Here is a 25,597-nt window from a genome sequence, read left to right on the forward strand (position 1 = left end):
ATTATTAAGCGTTGACCGGTCCGCGGATACAAAAAGGTTGGGGACCACTGGTTTAGGGCACGTCCAACTGGTAGGAGGCCACGTGAAAGACCCAGGACACGTTGGGAAGACTATGTCTCCCGGCTGGCCTGGGAACGCCTCGGGATCTCCCGGGAAGAGCTAGACGAAGTGGCTGGGGAGAGGGAAGTCCGGGCTTCCCTGCTTAGGCTGCTGCCCCCGCGACCCGACCTCGGATAAGCGGAAGAAGATGGATGGATTTATTTATTAAAGGTAAATAAAAATTAAAAAAAAAAAGTTAAATTGAGCAAATTGGCTTTTTCTGGCAATTTATTTAAGTGTGTATCAAACTGGTAGCCCTTCGCATTAATCAGTACTCAAGAAGTAGCTCTTGGTTTCAAAAAGGTTGGTGACCCCTGCTTTATAGTCTCCATTATTAATTGAACAAATTGCAAAAGATCCAGCAACACAATTGAATGGCTCGTATCGGTTCGGGGAGATTAAGTAAAAAAAAAAAAAAAAAAAAAAGATTATACCAATGTAGTGGACGCCCTGTTGACGTTGTATTCCCCCCCCCCCCCCCCCCCAACACACACACGTATGAAAATGACCCGCCCACCCACCTCGCCTCCCTCCCCCTCCCCCTCTAACCTTCCCCCACCCCGGCCTGCCTGCCTCGCCTGCGTGCGCGTGCGCGTGCCATTCTGGCAGCGTAACATCTGTGCGTACGCGGTCGTGATTGTTGTGAAGATGGCGGAGGGGGAGACGGAGAAGGACTATGACACACGGAAAGCCCTCGACGAGCTCCGCGGCCGCTTCCACGGCTTGACCACGGCCCTGAGGGAGAGCGCGCGGTCCCCGCTGGAAGCCTCGCTGCATTTCTGCCAGGACTTTTGCCAGGTTAGCGCCGTCTTTCCCCGCTCGGCTCGTCCACCAACAACCCCCCCCCACCCTCGGGCAGCCCTCTTTTCTGGCTTCCTGGCCGAGGATGCGCGTCTACTTCTCGGCTACAACAATGTAGCTAAGTCGCTAGCCGCTCCGCTCGCTCGCGGCTAATTCAAAGACGAGGGGGGGGTCGCTGGAACGTGCTATTCAACCCTCCCCGCCTTGCGTGTGCCTGTTATTGCTCATTTACCGTAAAAAAAAAAAAAAGCCCACAGTATTACGCGGTGATGTGTGCGTTCTGAGCTTGTGTTGCTCGCCTTTTCCAGGCCAAATTGCTAGCATTCGATCAATGCTGCTAGCTGGTATGCAGGCTCCCACTGTCCTGTGCAGTGGTCATGCCCTGCAAAAAAAAAAAAAAATGGACGATTGCAATCGAAATGCACGGAATGAGTTTTATTACATTGTTACTACGCGCGTAAATCCGCACACTTCCATGAGGTCTGTGATCCACTACTTTGGTGAAGCAGGGAAATATTTTCTTTTTGTTTGCCTGTGCTAGCTCAGGCCTTTTGCACTCATTCCATGCAGCTAATCACGCATAGATGCTCATTATAACAAAGTAGCTACATGAGAAATAGCAGAAAATTGACTCGGTCGGGGTTTTGTAGCGAAAGTGCAGCTGTGAACCCTTTCTTGGTATTTATTCGCCACGTAAAAATCGCGTCTCTTGGTCGCCGCTATGCTAGTAGCTGCTGTATACACAATAGATTGCAAGTTGAACAGCGACCTGGCCACCTAGTAAGAATTTCCTGCAATTTTTTTTAAAGCAAAGTTCTTTGTGTGAAAGGAGCAAGCGACTTCGAGCCGTGTGCACTTCAGTTGTAGTTGAGTTGTGTTTGCAAACAGTGAGGAATAATGGAGTCATTGAGCGTCTACTGGACGTGCAAATCAAGTGGTGTTGGGAAAGGTGGGGGGTTTGCTCTACTTTGTGAATGGGGGAAGTGAGTAATTTAAAAAAACACATAGCTAATGTAATGTCTCTTCAAAATGCACTTCATGATCAGTACAAACATTAGATTTTCCTCCAAGGAGAAATAGAACCTTAGAGGAAAATCTACAAACCCTGTTTCCATATGAGTTGGGAAATTGTGTTAGATAAGTGGTTCTTAACCTTTGTTGGAGGTGTTGTACCGAAATCTGTTACCCATCGGAATTTGTAACTCCAGGGGGCGATTTCCCCATGGCGTTTGTTTGATGGATTGATTGAAGAAGAACGCTTGCGTAAAGGGCGTAAACTATCCTTAATGCTGCAAAGTCAGTTGACAGAATTTCAGCATTACTAAATTACACATATTCTTGAAATCAATGACTTACTTTCATTATAGCAGGGATCGGGAACCTTTTTGACCGAGAAAGCCATACAAGCCAAATATTTTAAAAAGTATTTCCGTGAGAGCGATATAATATTTTATTCAAGACCGAATACAAATAAATCTGTGCATTTTTAAGAAAGACCAACATTTTTAGTGTATAATAAGTATCTTATTCTTTTTAATAACATTGTTATTCTGAAGCTAACCAACAATAAATAAAATACTTCTTACCATTAATGCGACTTCTTGAACCGGTGCGGTAGAAACCGGATGGATGGATTAAAATGCATGAGAATGTTTTATATTTTGAACATTATTTTTTACACTGTGATTACCGGCAGAATTATTCATTACTTACCGTGTTAAGCAATGTCAGCTAAGATTTATCTGAGAGCCAGGTGCAGTCATCAAAAGAGTATGAGTCCATTGTATCAGCTGTTGATTCTCTCTCACACACATACATTTTCCAATATAGATAAGTGATGTTTCAGCATTACGGAAAGTTTACGCCATTTTCGCAAGCGTTCTTCTCCTCCTCTTTGGCCTTGCCGTTTAACCATCAAACAAACGCCATGGGAACATCGCCCCCTGAAGTTACAAATTCCGATGGGTAACATTTCGGTACAACAGAGGTATCGAACCCCACCAGTTTAGTAACTGCATTCCCCGAACCCTTCTTTAGTGAAAAATAAAATGTGTTTTTTTTTTCAAATTCAAGAAAAAGTCATGTTTTTTTTTACTGGTGCACAAAATGAACCGTGCATGAACATCACATTGAAGAACAAAACCAACACAGTGCATGAACTCACAATAAATTACACACCTTACACTCATTACCATGAATTGATTAACGTGGACCCCGACTTAAACAAGTTGAAAAACTTATTCGGGTTTACCATTTAGTGGTCAATTGTACAGAATATGTACTGTACTGTGTAAACTGTACTGTTTCATATAATGTATTCTCTTCCTTTGCAATCTGCAAGTAAAAGTTTCAATTGATCAATCAAACAACCTGCAAATCAGATGGAAAATGCGAGGGAACATTGTTTGGGGTATCCATGATATGCAGATAGCGAGAAGTTTTTATTGATACGATAAGTCGGTTGTGTCTTTACCTCCGTGGCAAAGGCTCCACCGAACCCCTGAGGCCGACTCACCGAACCCCTAGGGTTTGATTGAACCCAGGTTAAGAACCACTGTGTAAGATGTAAATATAAAAGGAATACAATCATTTGCAAATCATTTTCAACCCATATTCAATTGAATGCACTACAAAGACAAGATATTTAATGTTTAAACTCATAAACTTTTTTTTTTGCTAATAATAATCAACTTAGATTTTCATGGCTGCAACACGTGCCAAAGTAGTTGGGAAAGGGCATGTTCACCACTGTGTTACATCACATTTTCTTTTAACAACACTCAACAAACGTTTGGGAACTGAGGAAACTAATTGTTGAAGCTTTGAAAGTGGAATTCTTTACCATTCTTGCTTGATGTACAGCTTAAGTTGTTCAACAGTCCGGGGTCTTGTTGTCGTATTTTACGCATCATAATGCGCCACACATTTTTGATGGGAGACATGTCTGGACTGCAGGTAGGTCAGGAAAGTACCCGCACTCTTTTACTACGAAGCCACGCTGTTGTAATACGCGGCTTGGCACTTTTTGCTGAAATAAGCAGGGGCATCCATGATAACGTTGCTTGGATGACAACATATGTTGCTCCAAAACCTGTATGGACCATACAGCATTAATGGTGCCTTCACAGATGTGTAAATTACCCATGCCTTGGGCACTAATACACCCCCGTACCATCACAAATGCTGGCTTTTGAACTTTGCGCCTATAACAATCTGGATGGTTATTTTCCTCTTTGTTCCGGAGGACACCACATCCCCAATTTCCAAATATAATTTGAAATGTGGACTCGTCAGACCACAGAACACTTTTCCACTTTGCATCAGTCCATCTTAGATGAGCTCGGGCCCAGCGAAGCTGGCGGTGTTCCTTGATAAATGGCATTCGCTTTGCATAGTAGAGTTTTAACTTGTATTTACAGATGTAGTGACCATCTGTAGTTACTGACAGTGGTTTTCTGAAGTGTTCCTGAGCCCATGTGGTGATATCCTTTACACACTGATGTTGGTTTTTAAAACAGTACCGCTTGAGGGATCAAAGGTCCGTAATATCATCGCTTACGTGCAGTGATTTCTCCAGATTCTCTGAACCTTTTGATAATTTTACGGACTGTAGATAGTAAAATCCCTAAATTCCTTGCAATAGCTCGTTGAGAAATGTTGCTCTACAACTGTTCGACAATTTGCTTACAAATTGGTAACCCTCGCCCCATCCTTGTTTGTGAATTACTTAACATTTCATGGAAGCTGCTTTTATACCCAATCATGGCACCCATCTGTTCCCAATTAGCCTGCACACGTGTGGGATGTTCCATACAAGTGTTTGATGAGCATATGCAGTAACATATTGTGTCACCTCTAGACCTCTGTTAAAATGTAATAATCAGTTATTCTTCTGTTGTTTGACACTTTACATTAGTTTTGGATAGGGATGTCTGATTATATCGGACTGCCGATATTATCCGCCGATAAATGCTTTAAAATATACTGTAATATCATAAATTATCGGTATCGGTTTAAATAAGTACAATTTACGACTCTTTAAAACGCCGCTGTGTACACAGACGTAGGGAGAGGTACAGAGCGCCACTAATCTAAAAAGGCACTGCCTTTACGTACAATTCCTGTCACATAATATCCACAGCTTCTCACGCAAGGCTTACTTGTTCAACAGTCATACAGGTCACACTGAAGGTGGCCGTATAAACAACTTTAACACTGTTACAAATATGCGCCACACTGTGAACCCACACCAAACAAGAATGACAAACACATTTTGGCAGAGCATCCACACCGTAACACAACATAAACACAACAGAACAAATACCCAGAATCCCTTGCAGTACTAACTCTTTCGGGGCGCTACAAAATACACCCCCCGTTCCCTCCAACCTCAACCCCGCCCCCCCATCCCCGCCCACCTCAACCTCCTCATAGTCTCTCTCAGGTAGAGCATGTCCCAAATACCAAGCTGCTGTTTTGAGGCATGTTAAAAAAAATATTGCACTTTGTGACTTCAATAATAAATATGGGAGTGCTATGTTGGCATTTTTTTCCATAACTTGAGTTGATTTATTTTGGAAAACCTTATTACATTGTTCAATGCATCCAGCGGGGCATCACAACAAAATTAGACATAATAATGTGTTAATTTTACGACTGTATGTGTCGTATCGGTTGATATCGGTAATTAAGAGATGGAAAATATCGGATACCGGTAAAAAAGCTATTATCGGACATGTCTAGTTTTGGATGGTACCACAAATTTGGGTATCAATCCGATACCAAGTCGTTACCGGCTCATACATTGGTCATAGTCAAAGTCCTCTTGTGTCCAGGGACATATTTCCTAAGTTTATCAACATAGTATACATTTAAAAAAAAGAAAGTAGATGTTGTCATGCCAAAAAATATTGACGTAATCATAGTAGTATTGACTATTTATTGTTACTGTACTTGGTATCATTACAGTGGATGTAAGGTGTGGATTCACCAATGGCGTTTGTTTATATTTTGACACCTGTGTGCAGTGATCGAAGGGAGTGGCGGAATGGTACTTTTAGAGGTGGTATAGCACCGTATATGATTCATTAGTACCACGGTACTAGACTAATACCGATATACCATACAACTCTAACAGGCATGTATATATATGTACATGTATATGTATATATATATATCTATATAATGCAATTCAACCACTATAGTACACATATGTTTGATTTGAATCAATCGAAATGGAGCTTTAGAGTCATTTTATATGCATACGGTCTTGTTTCGCATAACTGTACACTTTCATCTACTGAGCACATGGCTAAAATGATGAATATGCAAATATTGTAATTACTACAACTATATTGCTCAATACTAATTATAGTTTGTGGTAACTTACATGATTGTTGAAGTGTTCAATAAATTTAACACAGTAGTACCTCAGTTTTTGTTGTTAATCCATTCCAAAGGGTACGTTCAAAACAGAATCACATGAAAACCGGAACATTTTTTCCCCTTGGGAAATAATCCTAATCCAACATTTTGTTAACACAAAACAAAACTTGATTTTTCTTTTCTTGTAAGTACAGTTCGTTTTGTTAAGTGTAAATGCAGTCTCTTGGAACTCGGAACTGGGAATGTGAGCGTTCCAGTCACAATGTCGGAAATCAAGATGGCCACATACACGAAAGCTATTGCTGTGTTTGCATTGTCTAAAAATAAGCAACTTAAGGGAAAATATGCACAATTACTGCAACATTCGAACACAGTGGATGAAGAAAAAACACAGGCTATTGCTCGTGATGTAGAGCATACTGTATTAAACCCATTAAAAATGTAGTCTACGTTACAGTAATGTTGCCATATATAAACATCCAGCAATATAGTATATGGCTGGTTTAGTGCGTCAAAAACTAATTGGAAGTGCTAATAACGGGTATTACATAAGCTTATATTACAAGTCATCTTTGAAGCTAAATCGGGTCGGGGGTTGAGAATGCTCCCCCTGTCCGAGTAGAAAGTCTGATCTTTTGGGGCGTTCGAGTTAAAAGTTCCAACTAGGAACTCGGAAATTCCGACTTCACAAAAGACCAACAAGATTTGACCAAACAGTCCCGAGTGCAGCAAGTGAACGCAGACCGCACCAATGCTCCGAATGTCAAGACATAATGTCATCAAAAACATTTATATCTAGGTTGTAAGCAACACTCAACAATAAACTGGTTGAAACCCATCAAATAAATAGAGTTTGCCAAATAGTGTAAAGTAAGTGTACAGTGGTGAAACACATTTGGATCTTTCCAGATAGCAGGTCGTGATGCTCGTTACAATTCGGTCGAGTCTTCTTGCAGCTTATCTCCGGGGAACTTTTGACGTCTTTATACGATTGGCAGCCCTAAATTGGCCCTAGTGTGTGAATGTGAGTGTGAATGTTGTCCGTCTCTGTTTTGGCCCTGCGATAATGTGGCGACTTGTCCAGGACGTACACCGCCTTCCGCACGAATGCAGCTGGGATAGTGTCCAGCTCCCCCGGGACCCAGAGAGGGACAAGCGATAGAAAATAGATGTACGGATAAACAATTTTTGTTACAACGTTGTTACATTTCAGCTGGTAAAAACAAATCTGCCAAAGAAACGGAAGTTCTACGAATGTATGTAACCTGTTGTTTTGGGTGTGTGATGTGTTCAGCTAATGTACATCTCGCATACGCCACCGTACAATCGACTTGCAGCTTTGCTTAGCTGAGAGCATTAGCTGTCCACTGACCAAAAAAAAAGCAAAATCAGATTGATCGATTGAAACTTTTATTAGTAGATTGCACAGTACAGTACATATTCCGTACAATTAACCATTGAATGGTAACACCCGAATAAGTTTCATGGTCAAGAATCAGACGTCACTAAATTGTGAATTTTTTGTTTGGGACCTGAATGCCTTGTAAATAATTGTTAACACACCCTAAAAAGCTCCCAAAAAAACAGCAAGAAAAACTCAATAGTACGTGCAGTATATTGTACACATACGGCATTATGAACAGTTATAGGATGGCATACATTGTGCTCATTTTTGATTATGAATTTGTCAAGTAGCAGTTTTGATACAGACTTTGTAATACTGATCGGATAGTTTTTTTCTGATATTGTGAAGATGTTGATTTGATTTTTAAGCAGATTCTCACTTTCTTATGTTTTTTTTTCCTCTCCATAAGGTTCTGGTGGAACATGCCGGCCGTTGGAAAACCGATGAGGATCCGCTGCCTTTGCTGGAGGTCTACACATTGGCCGTCCTCAGCTTTGCCAAAGCCGCCTCCTGTCTCTCCGCCGAATGTGAAAATGTGCCACTTCTACTTGAAAAGTTAGCATTGTAAGTATTACCCGTGGCCTTTATTAATATGTGTCACAGTGCTACAATTTCAGAACATCTGTTGTGTGATTTAACTAATGATGTGTGTTACTGTATGTATATAATAAAAAAATCATAGTTGCTTCATACATGCCTCAAGCAGGGATTTCAACTGAATAGTTTTAGGGGCCAAATTCCAGAAAAATATTAACCTGTGGGCTGGACTTGTCCCTTCACTATTAGTCTTATTTTGTATGTTCCAAAAAAACAGCATCCTCTACAGTATATTTTTTTGGTGTATTTATTTTGTCAGTTCCAGGAGTGCTCAGCTGTCTATAAAGACTTTCTGCTAAAAACTTAGTCAAAGATCATCTCTAATGCAGCACAAAAATGTGAGTCTGTCACAAGTTTTTAGAACTGAGCTCGCAAGCAACAAGTTGAAATGCACCAATGAATAAAAAAAAGCACCTAAAATGGAACCTCGAAGAACACCACAAGTACAGTATAACTAAAGAAGTTGAAAAATTACTGACTGAACTGAAGTACACAGGATACAACAACACCTTTGTAGCATTACTGGTACTAATAAAGTGCCAAGGTACTAATCAATCAAAAATTGTACTATACTGCCAGTACTTTTTTTCAAAGGCGCGGCGTCGTCATGTTGTGACATTGCTGGTAAAACTAGCACCGAGTACTTAAAAGCAGAAACCGTGTGAAGACAAAAGGAGGAGAATGGACGCATTTTGGCTTTAAAAATAACAATAAAGTTGAAGCTTTAAACACTGAAGCACTGTGCTGCAAGCGGCACTTTAAAACATGGCTGGCTGGCTAGTGGTTAACACCCACCGTAGTCGACTGATCATCGCCTCCATGGTGACAAAATAAGTATGTTTCTTACAAGTATAATCCTTGCAGGACAAGGAATAGCTAAATATGCTTCACTACACACAGTCGGAGGATACAATAACTAACCGCGAAGAGCAAGCCAGCGCCACTGAATATAAAAACCAATGGTTTGATCTAAACCACTGTAGTGATACCAAGTACAAGAGCCGTATATAGTCGATACAATGATTACATGAATATTTTTTTGTGATTACAAAATCTTTTGTCTTTTTTACTGTTTAAAAAGTCAGGAAATACGTCCCTGGATACAGGATAACTTTAATTTTGACCAATGTATGACCCTGTAAATAATTGGTATTGGATTGATACCAAAATTTGTAGTATCAGTCGAAACGTACGTAAAGTATCCGAACAACAGAACAATAAGTGCTTATTACTTTTTAACTGAAGTGTAGATAGAATGTGTTAAAAGTGAAAGTAAGCAGATATTAACAGTAAATAAACAAGTAGATTAATAATCAATTTTCTACCGCTTGATCTTCATAATTTTGACAAATTAATAGAATGGGAAATGAGACAATATGTTACTGCATATGCCAGCAGCCATATTAGGAGCCCTTTTAACTTGTTTGCTAATTAACTAATAAAAGAGAAGTTGTTTAGTATGCTCACTACCTTATTGAATGACAAAATTGTTGTTTGATTGCAAAAAGACATGCATGTTTAATGTATTATACAATTTTCTGTTAAGATAAAGACAATAATGACATTTTTGTGGTACCCTTTATTTTGAAAAATTATCAAATATATGTTTTCGGAACGGTACCAAAATTTTGGTATCGGGACAATCCTAATCCTTAATTACACCACAAAAAAAATGTGTAACTGCCAAAAAGCAGAGGACTTAAAGGGATGCCATGAGGAACGTCTCAGTTATGTAAATCACAAGATTGGACCCCTGTTTTCTATGTTTGCTAGAAATGTTAAAATGTAAATGCAAAGATTTGTCAATGTGTTTACAGTGGTCCAAGTTCTTGCTTACCTGCACGCCACCTCCTGCCTTTCCTTTTCGCATCCTGAGAACACAATCGTCATGCGACCCCAACGTGACAGTTGCAGTTCAATATTGAACATGTGTGCAGAGGAAGACTTTTTATTTAACTGACATTCCAGTTAGGACCTTTCTAAACAAAAAGTGCAAAGTCACAATTAAAAACACCAGAGTATAATTAGATGTATTAACAGGTCCTATTAAAAAAACTTTAGTCCGGCAAATTCCAAGAGAGGAACTCCAACATGACATGACAAATGTTTGTATGCAGCTTTTTGCAAAATGCTAGTTTTATAACAGTTTTAAAGGGCAGCATGTCTATGGCGAAGGTGTAAACCACACTTTCTGTGAGCGCACACTATTTTGTGCTGTTTCGTTGGCCCTGATCTTGTTCACCAAACGCCTCAGTAAGTGTGGACTGTCAGGGCAAAAGCTCTGCATCTTTATATGGACTTTTGTCACCAGTTGGAAATACTGAGTTGGTTAGTTGCTTTCCAAGTGGGCATCCAAGTCTGTCGTGTTTGATTTTTTTTTTGTTTTTGTTGGCACATTCCTTTTTAAATTTGGCACACCGGCCACCAACATTCATATCTTGTTCTAAAGGTTTAAAACTGAAATATTGCTACACAGGTGCGGTGGTATATGGTTTTGTGATCACTTTGTTTTCCATGTTCGCTACTGTGTCTTTCAGAGAGTAACGTGTTGCACTCTGTGATGCTAGCGACCTCGGTTTTCCGCACAAAGGACAAGAGCTGAAACCAATGCAAAGAGTAATTGCTGTTGAAGCCCATAAACACGCATGAACTTGGCGGTTATCGATGCCAGAAAAGTTACCGACTTCATTTTCATTTATCGTTCGGTTAATTAACTTTACGAGTATCAGCCCAGGCTTATTTTTGCACGTTAATTTTAAGAGGTTATTTTTAAGTGCTTAATGTGTTTTTGAATTTTGTTTACCTTGATTGTTTGAGTGTTGACATTTCCTTTCATTTCTGCCTTGACTGCTGAGGGGATTATAATCAGAGGAAGGTTACATTTAAAAAAAAAATTACATTCAACGTATTTTTGTCTTGGTCCTTATTTTCCGTAGGTCATAGAAATATCAACAAGTTTCGATATCAGCAGATATAAAACACTGATATCCTGATACAGTTTTCAACTATATTGCCCGGGCCTGGATTTAAATCTTTCTAATGGGGAAAAAATGCTTAGATTTTCGTGCAATTTGGCCTTTGTCTCACTTTTTGGAACAGATTACTAACAAAAACCGAGATACCGTACCACAGTATCCGCAATGTTGCAGCACTGTTCAACACCCCTTTTCTAATGTGTGTATATTCTTCATTTTTCAGTGATAGGACATGCAGTGGTTTATGCAAAGTATGTGAATAACAATCCATACTACATTCTCACCGGCCACTGCAATAGGTGCACTTGCAATATGAGATCGTACACAAACAAAGTTATGTCTTGATAAAGTTGAAAATACTGTTTTTTTATTGTATTTGTTGCACAAAATTAGGTTGATACACAAATGACTCCGTGAATGACCTTTCTGGTGTGTTTGGTCAGCTGAAAAAGGGATTGTTTAGTGGCTATATGTTTATTTGTCGTCTGTTACAGTTGGCACACAGCCTTTTGCAAGAAAGAATTGTCTTACCTTTTATACCTATAAGGTCTTATTTGTTACTATATAAGGAAAGGTGGGAACATATTTACAGGATCTTTCCACTGTCTGTGATATAATGTGATTTTTGCATTAGATCTATGTATTCATTTTTACAAGCATACCAAAAAGAGTGTCTAATCACACACAAAGTGTGCATGCAACACTTTATTGATTGTATATTCACACTTACACTGAAACTTAGTGATGGGGTAAATAATCGATTTTAGATGCATCACAATTCGGAGATGGAATATTTTAAAATGGATTAGTAAACTTAAATAATCGACTTATTTATTGTAAGTAAAGTAATGCAGACACTTTTAAAATTTGACTGACTGCAGCGAGTGACCTCACCAAGCGATTTGACCAGCTCCTTTATTTTGGGGCACTATGTTCCAGTTTTAAACACGTTTCCATTAATTTAATAGATGTGGTAATAATTTAACTGTTTCTTATCGCAAATGCCCTGTTTTTTAAAGTTGCAAGTTAGAAACTCCTATTTAGTGAATCGAAAGGAAATGTAAAACTGCATCAATATACATAAATTAAAGATGCATAAATAATCGATTTTTAATGAAATTATAGCTCCATAATTGTAATCGAATTACAAGGTGCCCAATGATTCCCACCTCCTCTGAATCATGTTACAGAGACCTTACACTGAATCATGTTACAGGTGCCCCATATTCCCCTCTAAAGTTTAGGTGCAAATTACAGCACAACCATTTTGGGGCATTGTTTTTTGCACCGAGTCATTTGTTATGTTTCCTGCAGTCAATGGCGTTAACAACTTCCGTATGTTTGGATTGTGCAGGAGCTGTGCGGAGCTAGTGCTCCTACTGCCCGAGAACATCCCAGGTGCCTTATGGGAGGAGTTTCAGTCCTCTATGAAGGTCAGTAGCCTCCTTAGCCCCCAGTCAGTCTGCTTATCTGATATGATGACATGTCAAATCTGAATCAACAACAATTGATTGAGTTGATACACAAATGACATGGTGAATGACCTTTCTGGTGTGTTTGGTCAGCTGAAAAAGGGATTTTTTACTGGCTATGTATTTATTTGTCGTCTGTTACAGTTGGCACACAGCCTTTTGCAAGAAAGTGGAAGTGCACAGCTTCACCCGCTCTTCGCTCTGGCACAGCAAGATGGCGTCTGGTCCAACATCACACTCAGCAGCATCTTGTCCAACACCATCCCTCAAACTGAGCAAGGTTTTTGCCCACTGGCTTACAATTTGGTTAACATACCTCGCATATGTGCTCATGTTTGTGTCTGTCATCTCTTTTGTGTTTTAGTTCACGAGTATCTGGAGTTGGAAGGTCCCAATCTCCTCAGCATGCGCATAAAGCACCTTATCAAAATAGACAGTGTTGATAAAGCTGCCACTCTTGCGAAGATGTGCTCGGAGTACCCAGGATATGAAGGAAAAGGGAACTTCAAGCAAACCTATTTGCTCTGCGTTTGCATGACCAAAAGTCAGGAGCAGCTCATGGAAGAGGTAAAAATCTATCATGTTCTGTTGTTTTGATCTGCACGTTAGCACAATTACTTAACAAAATGCACATTTTATAGAAACATTTTTGCCTGTGTGGTGTTGCTGCACGTTAAAGCCCTTTTTGAAGTAATGTAAAAAAGTAAATCTGTACTTAACCACATAAATCAATATTTTTTTTCATCGCTACTCTTAAAAAAGCGCAAAACACACACAAAATAAGAAATATTTTAAAATATAATTCTTGAAATCATCAAAACAATTGGTCCTCAACTATTTTTTGCCCCTTTTACACTACGCAGAACCCACTGGGATTGCTTTAGGTGCTTTTCCATTTACAAAGTTGGGTGCTATGAGGTAGTAGTTCAACTACCTGGTCAGTTGATTCCATATGAGTTAACGGGATGCTTTGATATAAATAACAATAATAAACACATGCACTAATGCACGCTTACTTTTCTCTTGATGCTACAGTTTAATACTACACTCTTCATTTTGTTGTAGTGCCGTGTTGTCTTTCTGCTATTAGTCTCCTCTTGAATAAGTATTTTCAACATACCGGGAACAAAATACAGTTGTCCCTTGTTTATCGTGTCTAATTGGTCCCAAAGTAGGATTATTAGTAATAAATCGTATATATTCATTGTAGGTGCATAACATTTTTTATGACCGCTCTAAATTTTTGGAAAACAGAATTAGAGCCATCCAAACATGAAATAACATCCATATAGTCGTCCACCCATATAGACTCGTTTTACCCAATATAGTGGAGTTTTGTGCGTTTTACTGTAGGTTACAGTACTCACCAGTAGCTTCGAAGTGTCATTGCAATGGCCAGCATTGCCCGACCACTACAACACAGCCACAACATTGAAATACTTCATCGCATCCTGGGTAAATTCTCCAAGTTAAAACTCGGCTTCAATGTGCTAAAACTACTGACGTATGGTGTTGTGCCAAATGTTGATCAACTTAAGAGACTCAGCTAGGACCATTAGATGTTTTGTTACCATTGGTGTCCCACTTTGTCATTCCACATTGTGTTGAAGATGAAGTGCATCAACAAAGTTTATCTCCAGAGGTCTTATTATGATTGTTTTTCTACTTTTAAAAAACTTCCTTGTTGCCTACATTATGACTGCACAAATAATAAACATTGAATCGACATCTAGGCTTAATTTAATGCAATAACGTAACTGCTTTCTGACCGTCTCTCCAAGATTCCCCATTTTGTAGACCGTCTTAATTAAGTTCCTCCACTTTGACTGTCTCTTCTTCTTCCCACCAGCCATGTTGGACATTTTAGCACTTTCGTATGGAGTCTACTGACAGATATTAGTTGGAAGTATACACTATTTTGTGTTAGAAATGGTCCGTGGGTTAGGGTTAGGGAGAAAAAGGAGCTTATTGACTACAACGTTGCACTACAATGGCGGACTCGCGCAAAAATCTTAGAGTAAATTTCTATCATATATAGAGATATCCGCTGACGTCACAACTGGGAAAACGTTGCTAAAGGGGCAAATTTCAAACGGACCGTTTGGAGGAAGTATGATGGAAGGCAAGATTGTTTAATAAATATTTTTGTAATACTTCATCAGTTTGATTTCAAATTATGTAGATCCCAAACACACAAAAACAGATACCAATAGTTAAAAGTTGGTTTTGCACAATAGGTGCCCCCTTAACATTGCCCGGACAGCTGCTGATAGCTGTCTTGTTAGCATTAAGTGACTTGCTGAAGCACATTGAGTCCTGGTGCATCTCATCTTTTGATAATGCTCTTGTGAAAAGCTCACCAATGTGAAGATGTTATATTGATAAGTAGGCAGTCGAAGCTGAGGTGCATCAAAAGTTGTTCTGCAAACATTAGTCAACTTGATTTACGTGGTGAAGATAGCTTCAAAGTTAGCCGCCGTCTTATTGTTGAAATCTCGCTTGCTGAATATCTTTTTTCGATGGCCACAACATAATAATAAGACATACTGTACATGCAGCATGTCTGCAACTTGTGGACGATAGAGCAGACAGCGACTATCAGAGACCCTCTGGTGGTGTATGTTTTTCAAACTGTATGCGTGCGTGTGAATTGGTCATGTGTAAAAATGGCAGCAGATGGAACACGCTCTAGGTATTTGTAGGTTTAGAGATGTAGGTAAATACACTAAACTTAAATACACTTAATAGACAAAGAATATATTTAAAAGTACCTTACTAGGCTTATATCTATATAAAAAACTTCGCAAAAGTTAAACCAACCATTTTTCTACAACTAATCTTTAAATGGAAACTACAAGAAATCAAGCTTAGATATATATTGGAGAAGTCCATGTAAAGCTGGTATAGAAAGTGTAATTTTCAGCATAAAAATAAAAAAAACATATCTGAGGCAAAGATATAATTTGTATTATTTTCCTTAAAAGAATACAAGTGTACTTTATTGTGGCTGAATAAAGCTTATTTAGAAAATGTTTGTGTGCTATGCTTGTTAGATGCTTTTCTCTGTGTTTTTGTTCTTTGTATTTGTTCAATTATTTCTTATTCTTACACACATGTCTTTATAATTACTGTAAAGTCACAAAGATTTTGGGGCAACTTTCCCTTGCAATTTTATTGCAATGAACACTAAAAAAATGAAAACACTGGCATCACAAAAAAGGCCCGCAAGAGGGCTGGAAAATTGCTGTTAATGTTCTTCATTTAAATTTAATAGGGGAAATAAAGCCTATTTTGTAAAAATAATCCTGTGCTGTTTGGGCTTAAAACATTGATAACGAATTAATAAAATCACAGAGCGATGCAATGTTATTAAAGAAAATGCCTCAAACCTTTAAGCCGCAACAACCACAACAAAGCCAACGAGGGTAGAGAAGTCTGACCACATACAACTGCTGTTTTAAATGTTAAAACATTTACATTTACACTTAACTGTGACGTAGCCACATATTTGTGTTAGTGCAAATGTTACAATAAAAACCATTAAGGGGCAACAAGTTTTGATTGTCTTTGAGATTACATTTTTATAACTAGGCTTTATCCTATGTACACAATCACGACTGGTTCCATTTGTCGTCTCATGAAACAAGATTATTTTTCAATTGCACCTCAAATATATTCTCCCTATAGATATCACCAATAGACTGCAAGGATGCTCTTGAAATGATCTGTAACTTGGAATCGGAAGGAGATGAAAAAGGCGCGCTCTGCCTATGCTCTGCCTTTCTTAAGCGACAGCTTCTCCAGGGAGAAGTTTACTGTGCCTGGTAAGTACTAACATTGGTATGCAAAGAACAACACACTCAAATTCTCAACTATTATTGCAAGATGTATGTTTTTTTCTCCAAACACTATGTGCAAACATTATCACAAGCACAAATGGTCTTAAAAACTTAATAGATAAAAAAATAGAGGCTGGAAGTCCCAAGCTTTTAAAGTTAGTGCAGCTACACCAATTTGTGTCACCATTTTTACTTACTATTGTGTTTTTTTTCTTGCAGGGAACTGACGCTTTTCTGGAGTAAGCTACTCATGCGTTTAGAGACGTCACCGGACACCTTCCTCAGCCACAGCAAAGAGCTGGCTCTTCTCTGCAGGAGTGTCTGTCACATTCTTTTTCTTATCAAAGTCATCCAGAACGAGGTAAGCACCAATTTCAAAGTAGAGCTGGTAAACATTTTTATCCGCATCAATAGATTTCGGCAAATCTTATGTTCTGTGTGTCACATTTTTAGGTCGGAGAGGTGGGGCTTCCAGTTTGCGTGGAAATGTGCATCCAAGCTCTGAAGATGACTTCAAGTGACCATAAGGATAGCAAGTCCACCATCTGCAAGACTATTTCTTGCATCTTGCCGACTGATCTTGAAGTAAAGCGTGCATGTCAGCTTACTGAATTCCTCCTCCAGCCTACTGTTGACTCCTATTATGCCGTTGAGTCACTTTACAACGAACCGGATCAAAAACCTGAAGAAGACGGGAGTCTACCGGTGCCCAATTCTTTACGCTGTGAGTTGCTGCTGGCCTTGAAGACACAGTGGCCTTTTGATCCAGAGTTCTGGGACTGGAAAACACTAAAATGCAATTGCTTGTCACTGATGGGAGAGGAAGCAGCTATCGTGTCCTCTATCGACACGCTCAATGACACTGATGAACAAGAAGTGGAAAGCACACTTGGAAAACTCCCAGAGTACAAAGATCTGGAGGACTTTTTGTTAACCACTACGAATGAACTCAGTGAAATGACTGATGAAAAAGAAAAAAACAGAGAGTTGAAAAAACTCAGGGAGCAGGGATTCGTGTCGGCCCGCTTCCGAAACTGGCAAGCCTACATGCAGTATTGTGTTCTGTGTGACAAGGAGTTCTTGGGTCACAGGATAGTAAAACATGCTCAGAAGCATTTTAAAGATGGAGTGTATCTATGTCCTATTTGTGCAAATGGTTTTGAAACTAGGGAAGTTTTAGAGCCGCATGTAGCGTTGCATGTCAAGGAGTCTTGTAAAGAGCGTCTAGCCGCCATGAAAACTGTTAGAAAAGGAATCAAACCATTTCATTCCCCTAAAAGTCCTTCAAAAAGTATAGGAGTGGATTCTGTCAATATTAACCCTCAAATTGGCCTCCAACCCGCAAAGGTGGAACAAACAACGTCTGAAGCGCAAATCAATCCAGACTGCTTTTGTCCTGTAAAAAATTGTTCCAAGGCTTTCAAGGTTTTCCGCAACCTCATGGCTCATGTCCGGTCGCACAAAAACGACGACGAGGCCGTGAAGTTTTTACAAATACAAAAACAGAAAGTGGTGTGCCAATATTGTCGGCGGCAGTTCGTTAACGTCCGGCATCTCAATGATCATTTGCAGATGCACTGTGGGAGTAAACCGTACATTTGCATACAACTGGATTGCAAGGCTAATTTTAATTCCAATTCTGAGCTTCTCATGCATAAGAAAATACATAAAGACTTTAAGGCCAAGTGCATGTTTCCAAATTGTGGTCAGATTTTCAGCGAGGCCTACCTTTTGTACGACCATGAGGCTCAGCATTACCTTACGTACACATGCCAGACAGATAACTGTGGTAAAATATTCTACTCACAGGCTGAGTTCGTAGCTCACCAACAGATTCACAATACACCTAATGCTATGGTCATAAATAAAAGTTCTCCTGTCATTCCAAATGTTGAGCCACTACAGGAGAGTGTGCTGTGTATGGTAGACACACATACTGGAGTTGTTTGCCTTAACACCAATAACTCAGATGCTCCTATGAGTGAAGCATCAATGGCAAACATTTCCCCATGCAGTTCCCCTGATGGTGTTGGAGAGCTCATTCCTGTTAGAGTGAAACATTCTATTGAAAACATGCTCAATTCTGTGGCACATATTGAATTGCGAGACCCACAGAAATGCTACACTCCACTGACAAACCCTAGTTTATCACCAGCTGCACCTATGGTTCCACATGCACACCACGCTATGGTGAAACAAGCCACAATTCCCCCAGTTAATCCCGAACCCTTGGAAATAAATCTTGTGGCAAGTCAACAGGGAGGAGGGCAAACTAGCCAAGCTAACAACTGTCAGAAAGTGATACCACAAATGATTGCACCTTCCCAAATTAAGACAGAAATCCCTGCGCACGGATATCCCCAAACAATGTCGGATTTTTCTAATAATGATGACAACCTCCACTCCTGCCCACATAGTGAGTGCACAAGGGCTTACAGTACAAACAAGAGTTTGTCAAGGCATGTGAAGAAGCAACACCCTGAAATCTTTGATGACTGGAAATTGGCCAAGAAGTACAACAAAGTGACCAACATTACAGCAAGAAAGGGTAGAGTAGCTGTGACCAGACAGCTTCCCAAGGAAAACACACCGACAAATCACCCAGGACAACTATGCAACAAACCAGAGATTGAACAAATCAATTACCCAATAGGTCGTTCAACCTCACCCGCCCAGTGTTATCCCAGCTCAATGGACCCTGTGCCCATCACTCCAATGGTGAACCCTACACTGTACCCATCGTGGAGCGGCTCCACCAATACCAGTGAACTCATGCAGCCCGACATGTCACAGTCGTGGTCTGCACCTCCAGTGAACAGCACCTATCCAGAGTCCTTCAACATGAACGAGTACCCCTCTCGTAGCTATCCACAGTGGCAGCCAGATCTTTATCACGGCACACAACCACCTCACCCAGCTGAAAGAGACCAATCAATGGTAGCTTTACACGGATGTCCTCGGTCTCCTTCGGATTCAAGTCTGATGTCCCAGTACTTGTCTAGCTCGTTGATGCTTGACAACGGAGGGCAAATGCACAACGGAGGGCATCAATTTGGACTAATGCCTCCTGAGGGCAGCGTAATTTCTATGGATACAAGGAAAAACAGTCAATCAAACCTGTCAGTACAGGTGGATAATGGGAACAGCATGTCAACAATTCATAGTCTACCTGAAGGAAGCTACCACACTCCATATGCTCAGAGTGAAAACTCAACCTCTCAAAGCTCACCGGTTCATATCCCTGTAAAATGTTCGAGCCCAGAGGCCCAGGCGATATCAAAACCAGCAACAGAAATAATTAAAATTGAAAACATAGCTACCCCTGCTTACGAACAGATGGACAACGCAATGGACGGCATGCTAAGCCCACACAGTGTGCCTCAGACGGACTTTAATTTTGAAGGAGACTGCACTAACACAGAATGCGAAGTTGCTGACGATAAAGATGATGGTGAACCGCTAAAAGGAAAACGCGGCAAGCTGAGCAAGCGCACCAAATGGCCAGCCATCATTAAGGACGGTAAGGTCATCTGTAGGAGATGCTTTAGAGAGTTTTCTAGCACAAAGTCCTTAGGAGGTCATCTGTCCAAGCGCTCGCAATGCAGGCCGGTAGACGAAATTGACCTGACTGCAGATCTGCCGACATCATTTCTTGATTTTCTAAATGACCCCCTTGTCCCGGAAGCTAATGGAGCCATGTTCAACATGTCCAATGGCGATTTCGTACAGGAACCTTGTAGCCTGAACACTCTTAGCTCATCCATTGTGCTGAAACAAGAACCTCAGAACACAAACATAACTGACTATTCCAATATATCTGCTGCTGCCCCTGAAAACCAGCAAGAAAAATTATTGGGGCTCGCTAACACTGCCGTCGCTGCTCCTCATCAAGAGGATCACTTGATGGAAATATCCAATGCCTTTCAAAGGTTGGATTTGATTGAAGCCGCCCAGGAGAAAATGCGGAGTAGTTTGTCCCAAGCGCTGAATCCGCCACGTTGTGATACGATCTCAGACGTAAAAAAAAGCAAACCCACAACAAGCAAAAAAGAAGAAAAAGTTCTGCCAAAGGTATCTAAACCTTTTAAGTGTGACCAGGCTAAATGCGACTTTTCATTCATGACAAAAGAGGCGCTATTCAAACATTTATGTAAAATGCACAATTATTCTAACGTTATGATCGAAGAACTGAAAAGAACACCATCCAAACTGTCTCCGTACACTTGTCAATTTTGCGCCAAAACATTCACAAGAACGACTGGCTTGAGAATTCACTACGAGAAAGTCCACCGATTGTCAAAGGCCGAAGTGCAGAAGCTTAAGATGAGCGCAAAAAAAAAGGGAACATTGCGACCGAATGATGTTTCGTCTTCTAGCAAGTCGACTTCTAAAGCGAGTTGTGTTACGAATTTCCCACCTTGCTTCAAGTCGATTAAACAAGAGCCCTTGGACATTGCAATCGTACCTCAAATTGACACAAACAATCCAGAAACTCTTCAGATGGCCTCTCGGGGAAATCCTGTCCCCCGAACCAATACGACTGTCACCTGTTTACCGGCTGCTGAAAGCTATTTAAACATTTTAACCAATGAAAAGTCATCAGTTGACCATATGCAGGCAGTTCCTGAAAGGCCCCTAGAGCAACTGGTTGCTGCTACAAGTCCGGATGGCACACAGCAGTTAAGTTTACCAGGGAACGGAGAGCAGCCCCCAGGTGGCAAAATAAAAGCAATGAAGTTCAACCCCCCTGTCTGCTCAGCTTCATATTCCCCAGAAAAACCAAGCAGCTCCAAAACTGCACCCATTCAAGATGAAACCCAGAAAAAGCTTAAAAAAAGACTAGGGCTTAAAATGTGTGACTCCGACAATGCCTTCAATCCGTATAGACCGTACCGCTGTGTTCATGAAGGATGCACTGCTGCTTTTACCATCCAGCACAATTTAATCCTCCATTACCGAGCCATGCATCAGTCGTCCCTGCCTCAGAGCAAAGCTGAGAGAAGCGCAGAGAATATGAGCATTCCAAACGGTCAGGAGAGCTACGAGAACATGGACGATCACGAAATAAGGTGTCAAGTGAAGAACTGCTCGCGGGTGTTTATGGGAATCACAAGGTTAGTGCAGCATTACCTCTTACTGCACAAATTCAGCCGGGACAAAGCCACCTCCATGATGGCCAGCATGCCCATCGGGACTTTCAACTGCGACCGACCAGAGTGTGCACTCCCCTTCAGCTCTGTGGACATGTACATTGAGCACATAAGGAGCTTGCACAAAGAAATTGCCGTCTCTGAGAGAAGCTCGGCGGATATCACGTGCAGGTGTACGCACGAGGGCTGCAACCGCTTTTACTCCACAAAATCCAATCTTCTTCGCCACCTGATAAAGAAGCATGATTATGTTCACAACCCCAGAGTGACTGACCGAAGAAGGATTAAAGCAGTAGGGCCGTTTCCCGGAGTTAACAACGGAAAGGAAAACATGGAGAACAAATTTAAAATGAAGAAGAAAATTTTAAAGAAGAAGGATGGGAAGGCCATTGAACATTGGACCAACTTTGGGAAACCTACGCTAAAGACCCATGAGGAAGCATCAGCCATGTGCACTAAGAAGTGGTCTTTGCAGTACCCGTGTATGCTTATAGGCTGCGATGCAGTGGAGCGAGCTGAAAAAAGCATATTCAAGCATTATGTGACTCACGGCCTCACTGAGCGTTATATAGAAGACCAGAGGAGCCAGTTCATTTTCTGTAAAAAGTTCCCTCGATCCAGATGCAAAGGTGCCGACAAACAAGAGGGGGTGTCAGGCACGTCGTCTGAGGAGACTGAGCCCGAGGAGGGTGAAAAATCCGCCAACCAAAACGTAAATTCAGCTGCAGATGCAGAAGCTAACGCAGATGCAAATGCAGCTGATGATGGAGATGAAGATGCAGACGCAGATATAGCTGCAAATGTATTTGTAGCTGCAAATGCAGATGCAGATACAGTTGTAAATACAGATGCAGATACAGTTGCAAATGCAGAGGCAGATACAGTTGCAAATGCAGAGGCAAATACAGTTGCAAATGCAGACGCAGATAAAGTTGCAGAGGCTGTTGAAATAATACCCCAGGAGGACAGCAAGCTTTCCAACAATGAGAGTGCAGAATCTCAAATATCCACTGTGACAGAAAGCGGCGTTAAAAGAGGGCGTCCCAGAAAACCTGCCATTCCAACACCAGCTTGTCCTCAGAGAATGCAAACCCTTAGGAATCGTACGACTGTTAGCAGCTCAACAGAGAACTCAAATCCTGGTACCCCAGTAGCCACAGAACAACGAGATGAAGCCGCGACGCAGGGGTCTTTTAAACCTCTGGGACTCGAGGACTCATTTCTGAAGTTCTTGGAAACCTCAGAGTCGACACACACTTCCAAGCGCAAATCGAACGACACACCTGCTGAGGAGCTGCCGTCCAAGAGACGACAAACTCTCAAACTGAGGTCAGCAGTGAGAACAAGAACAGGTTGTGCAAAACTGGTAAACTTTAGAAATCCACATAATATCAAATCGGTGAGCAATGTGAAGATTGTCATGGATAGTAGAGTGCTCTCACGCGGTGCTGATCTTTTGCTCAAGCAGCTACAAGACATGAAGCCCATGGTCATAATAAAAAGGTGGCTTTACAGTGGTTCATAGCCCCATATTTTATTTTCAACTCTGTCTCACTCAGGATTTGAGAAGTATGCTGCAGAACGGTTTGACAATGCATCAGAGTTCCAGCCGTTAACAGTCCTGGTCACAGTTAACTAAGAAATGGCCTATTTTATACACCATAAAATGTCTTGGATGATTTTAAATATGTATGTTAGTCCTAATAACCAGGTAATCTATAGGGCATAGAATTTAGATTCATGTTTGTATTTATGCTTAGTACTGAGGATGTTTTTTCTTTCTTTTGCTAAATGGATACTTTTAAAGAGAAATGTTTTTATACATCCCTATGGGATTTAAAGTTTTGTTTGTATTTATTTCATCCTTTTTCAACACTAGTAGACCTATCTGTAATATTTACATGTCTTCCACAAAGTGTTCAATAAAATGTTACTGTTTCTTTTGTAAAAAAAAAAAAAAAAAAAATAGCGTCTGCATACTTGATGGTGTTACAAATGCTCCTTTTGTGGCAATTTATTCACTTTGCATATTGGTTGCACTGACAGTTTTATGGTGCAGCATCATGCCATGAGATTTATTACTACTTTTACTCTTACTGTTCAAAATTTTTAGAGACTATGATGGCCTGTTTAGCCAATTGAAAAAAAAAACCTGATGAGAAAAACAAATTGCAACGTGTTGGAGAGGTGCTACATGCTTTTTGACTACTGTCGAGGTGCTTTTGAGTGTCCATCGATTTTTTCCGTGGAGTTATTGATATTTATTTGAATTATTATCAATATGAGGTCCACAATAATTGTAATTGATATTTATATTTTTTAACATGATATCAATTATATGAATACATGTATGTCATTGTAAATAAATAATGTACAATAGAAAAAACATTAACTGATTATGTTTTATTTGGAGGCCTTAATACAATAAATAAAGACAAATGCCTCCTTAATTTCCCTGAAGGACACCATACCCCAGGGGCTCAATGAAGTCATGTCTTATTTAATGATCTTCTTATCTGGCCTATGTACTGCTTCTAACCTTCCATAATGTCTTCTAATGATATCCATCCATTTTCTACTGCTTGATAAGAATAAGAAATACATGTTAATCAATTCAGTAAGACAAATTAAAGATTTGATAGAAAATGGAGGAACGCTCTACACCAGGGGTCACCAACGCGGTGCCCGTGGGCACCAGGTAGCCCGTAAGGACCAGATGAGTCGCCCGCGTGCCTGTTTTAAAAATAGCTCCAATAGCAGCATTTACCTGTGAGCTGCCTCTATTTTTTAAATATTGTATTTATTTACTAGCAGGCTGGTTTCGCTTTGCTCGATATTTTTAATTCTAAGAGAGACAAAACTCAAATAGAATTGGAAAGTCCAAGAAAATATTTTAAAGACGTGGTCTTCACTTGTTTAAATAAATGAATTAATCTTTTTACTTTGCTGCTTAAAACTTTCAGAAAGACAATTTTAGAGAAAAAATACAACCTTAAAAATGATGTTAGGATTTTTAAATACATATACCTTTTTACCTTTTAAATTCCTTCCTCTTCTTTCCCGACAATTTAAATCAATGTTGAAGTATTTTTTTATTTTAAAGAATAATAAATACACTTTAATTTAATTCTTCATTTTAGCTTCTGTTTTTTCGACAAAGAATATTTGTTAAATGTTTCTTCAAACTTATTATGATTAAAATAAAAAATAAAAATTCTGGCAAATCTAGAAAATCTGTAGAATCAAATTTAAATCGTATTTCAAAGTCTTTTGAATTTCTTTTAAAATTTTAGTTCTGGAAAATCTAGAAGAAGTAAGGATTTGTCTTTGTTAGAAATATAGCTTGGTCCAATTTGTTATATATTCTAACAAAGTGCAGGTTAGATTTTAACCAATTTAAAACATGTCATCAAACTTCTAAAATTACTCTTAATCAGGAAAAATTACAAATGATGTTCCATAAATTATTTTTAAAAAATTTTCAAAAAGATTCGGCTTGGCGAGTTTTCTCTTAATGTTTTTTATGATGAATTTTGAATTTTAAAGAGTCAAAATTGAAGATAAACTATGTTTCAAAATTAAATTTTAATTTTTTTCGTGTTTTCTCCTCTTTTAAACTGTTCAATTAAGTGTTTTTTCATCATTTATTCTCTACAAAAAAATCTTCCGTAAAAGGAAAAAAAAAGGTACGATGGAATGACAGAAAGAAATACCCATTTATATATATATATATATATATATATATATATATATATATATATATATATATATATATATATATATATATATATATATATTTATTTATTTATTAAAGGTAAATTGAGCAAATTGACTATTTCTGGCAATTTATTTAAGTGTGTATCAAACTGGTAGC

The 25,597-nt window shown here is 39.7% G+C and overlaps 1 protein-coding gene across 1 annotated transcript; it reads left to right on the plus strand.

Moving 5' to 3' along the window:
* The first annotated feature begins 653 nt into the window (after positions 1-653).
* Positions 654-24,109, plus strand: LOC133549960 (zinc finger protein 292-like). The gene is made up of 8 exons (XM_061895914.1): positions 654-897; positions 8,100-8,254; positions 12,617-12,695; positions 12,879-13,014; positions 13,099-13,301; positions 16,422-16,558; positions 16,793-16,934; positions 17,027-24,109. Exons 1-8 carry the CDS (start codon positions 748-750, stop codon positions 23,246-23,248), a joined length of 7,224 nt encoding a protein of 2,407 aa, XP_061751898.1. The 5' UTR covers positions 654-747; the 3' UTR covers positions 23,249-24,109.
* Positions 24,110-25,597: the final 1,488 nt, after the last annotated feature.

Source organism: Nerophis ophidion, linkage group LG03, assembly GCF_033978795.1.
Source record: "Nerophis ophidion isolate RoL-2023_Sa linkage group LG03, RoL_Noph_v1.0, whole genome shotgun sequence".
Classification (NCBI taxonomy): Eukaryota; Metazoa; Chordata; class Actinopteri; order Syngnathiformes; family Syngnathidae; genus Nerophis; species Nerophis ophidion.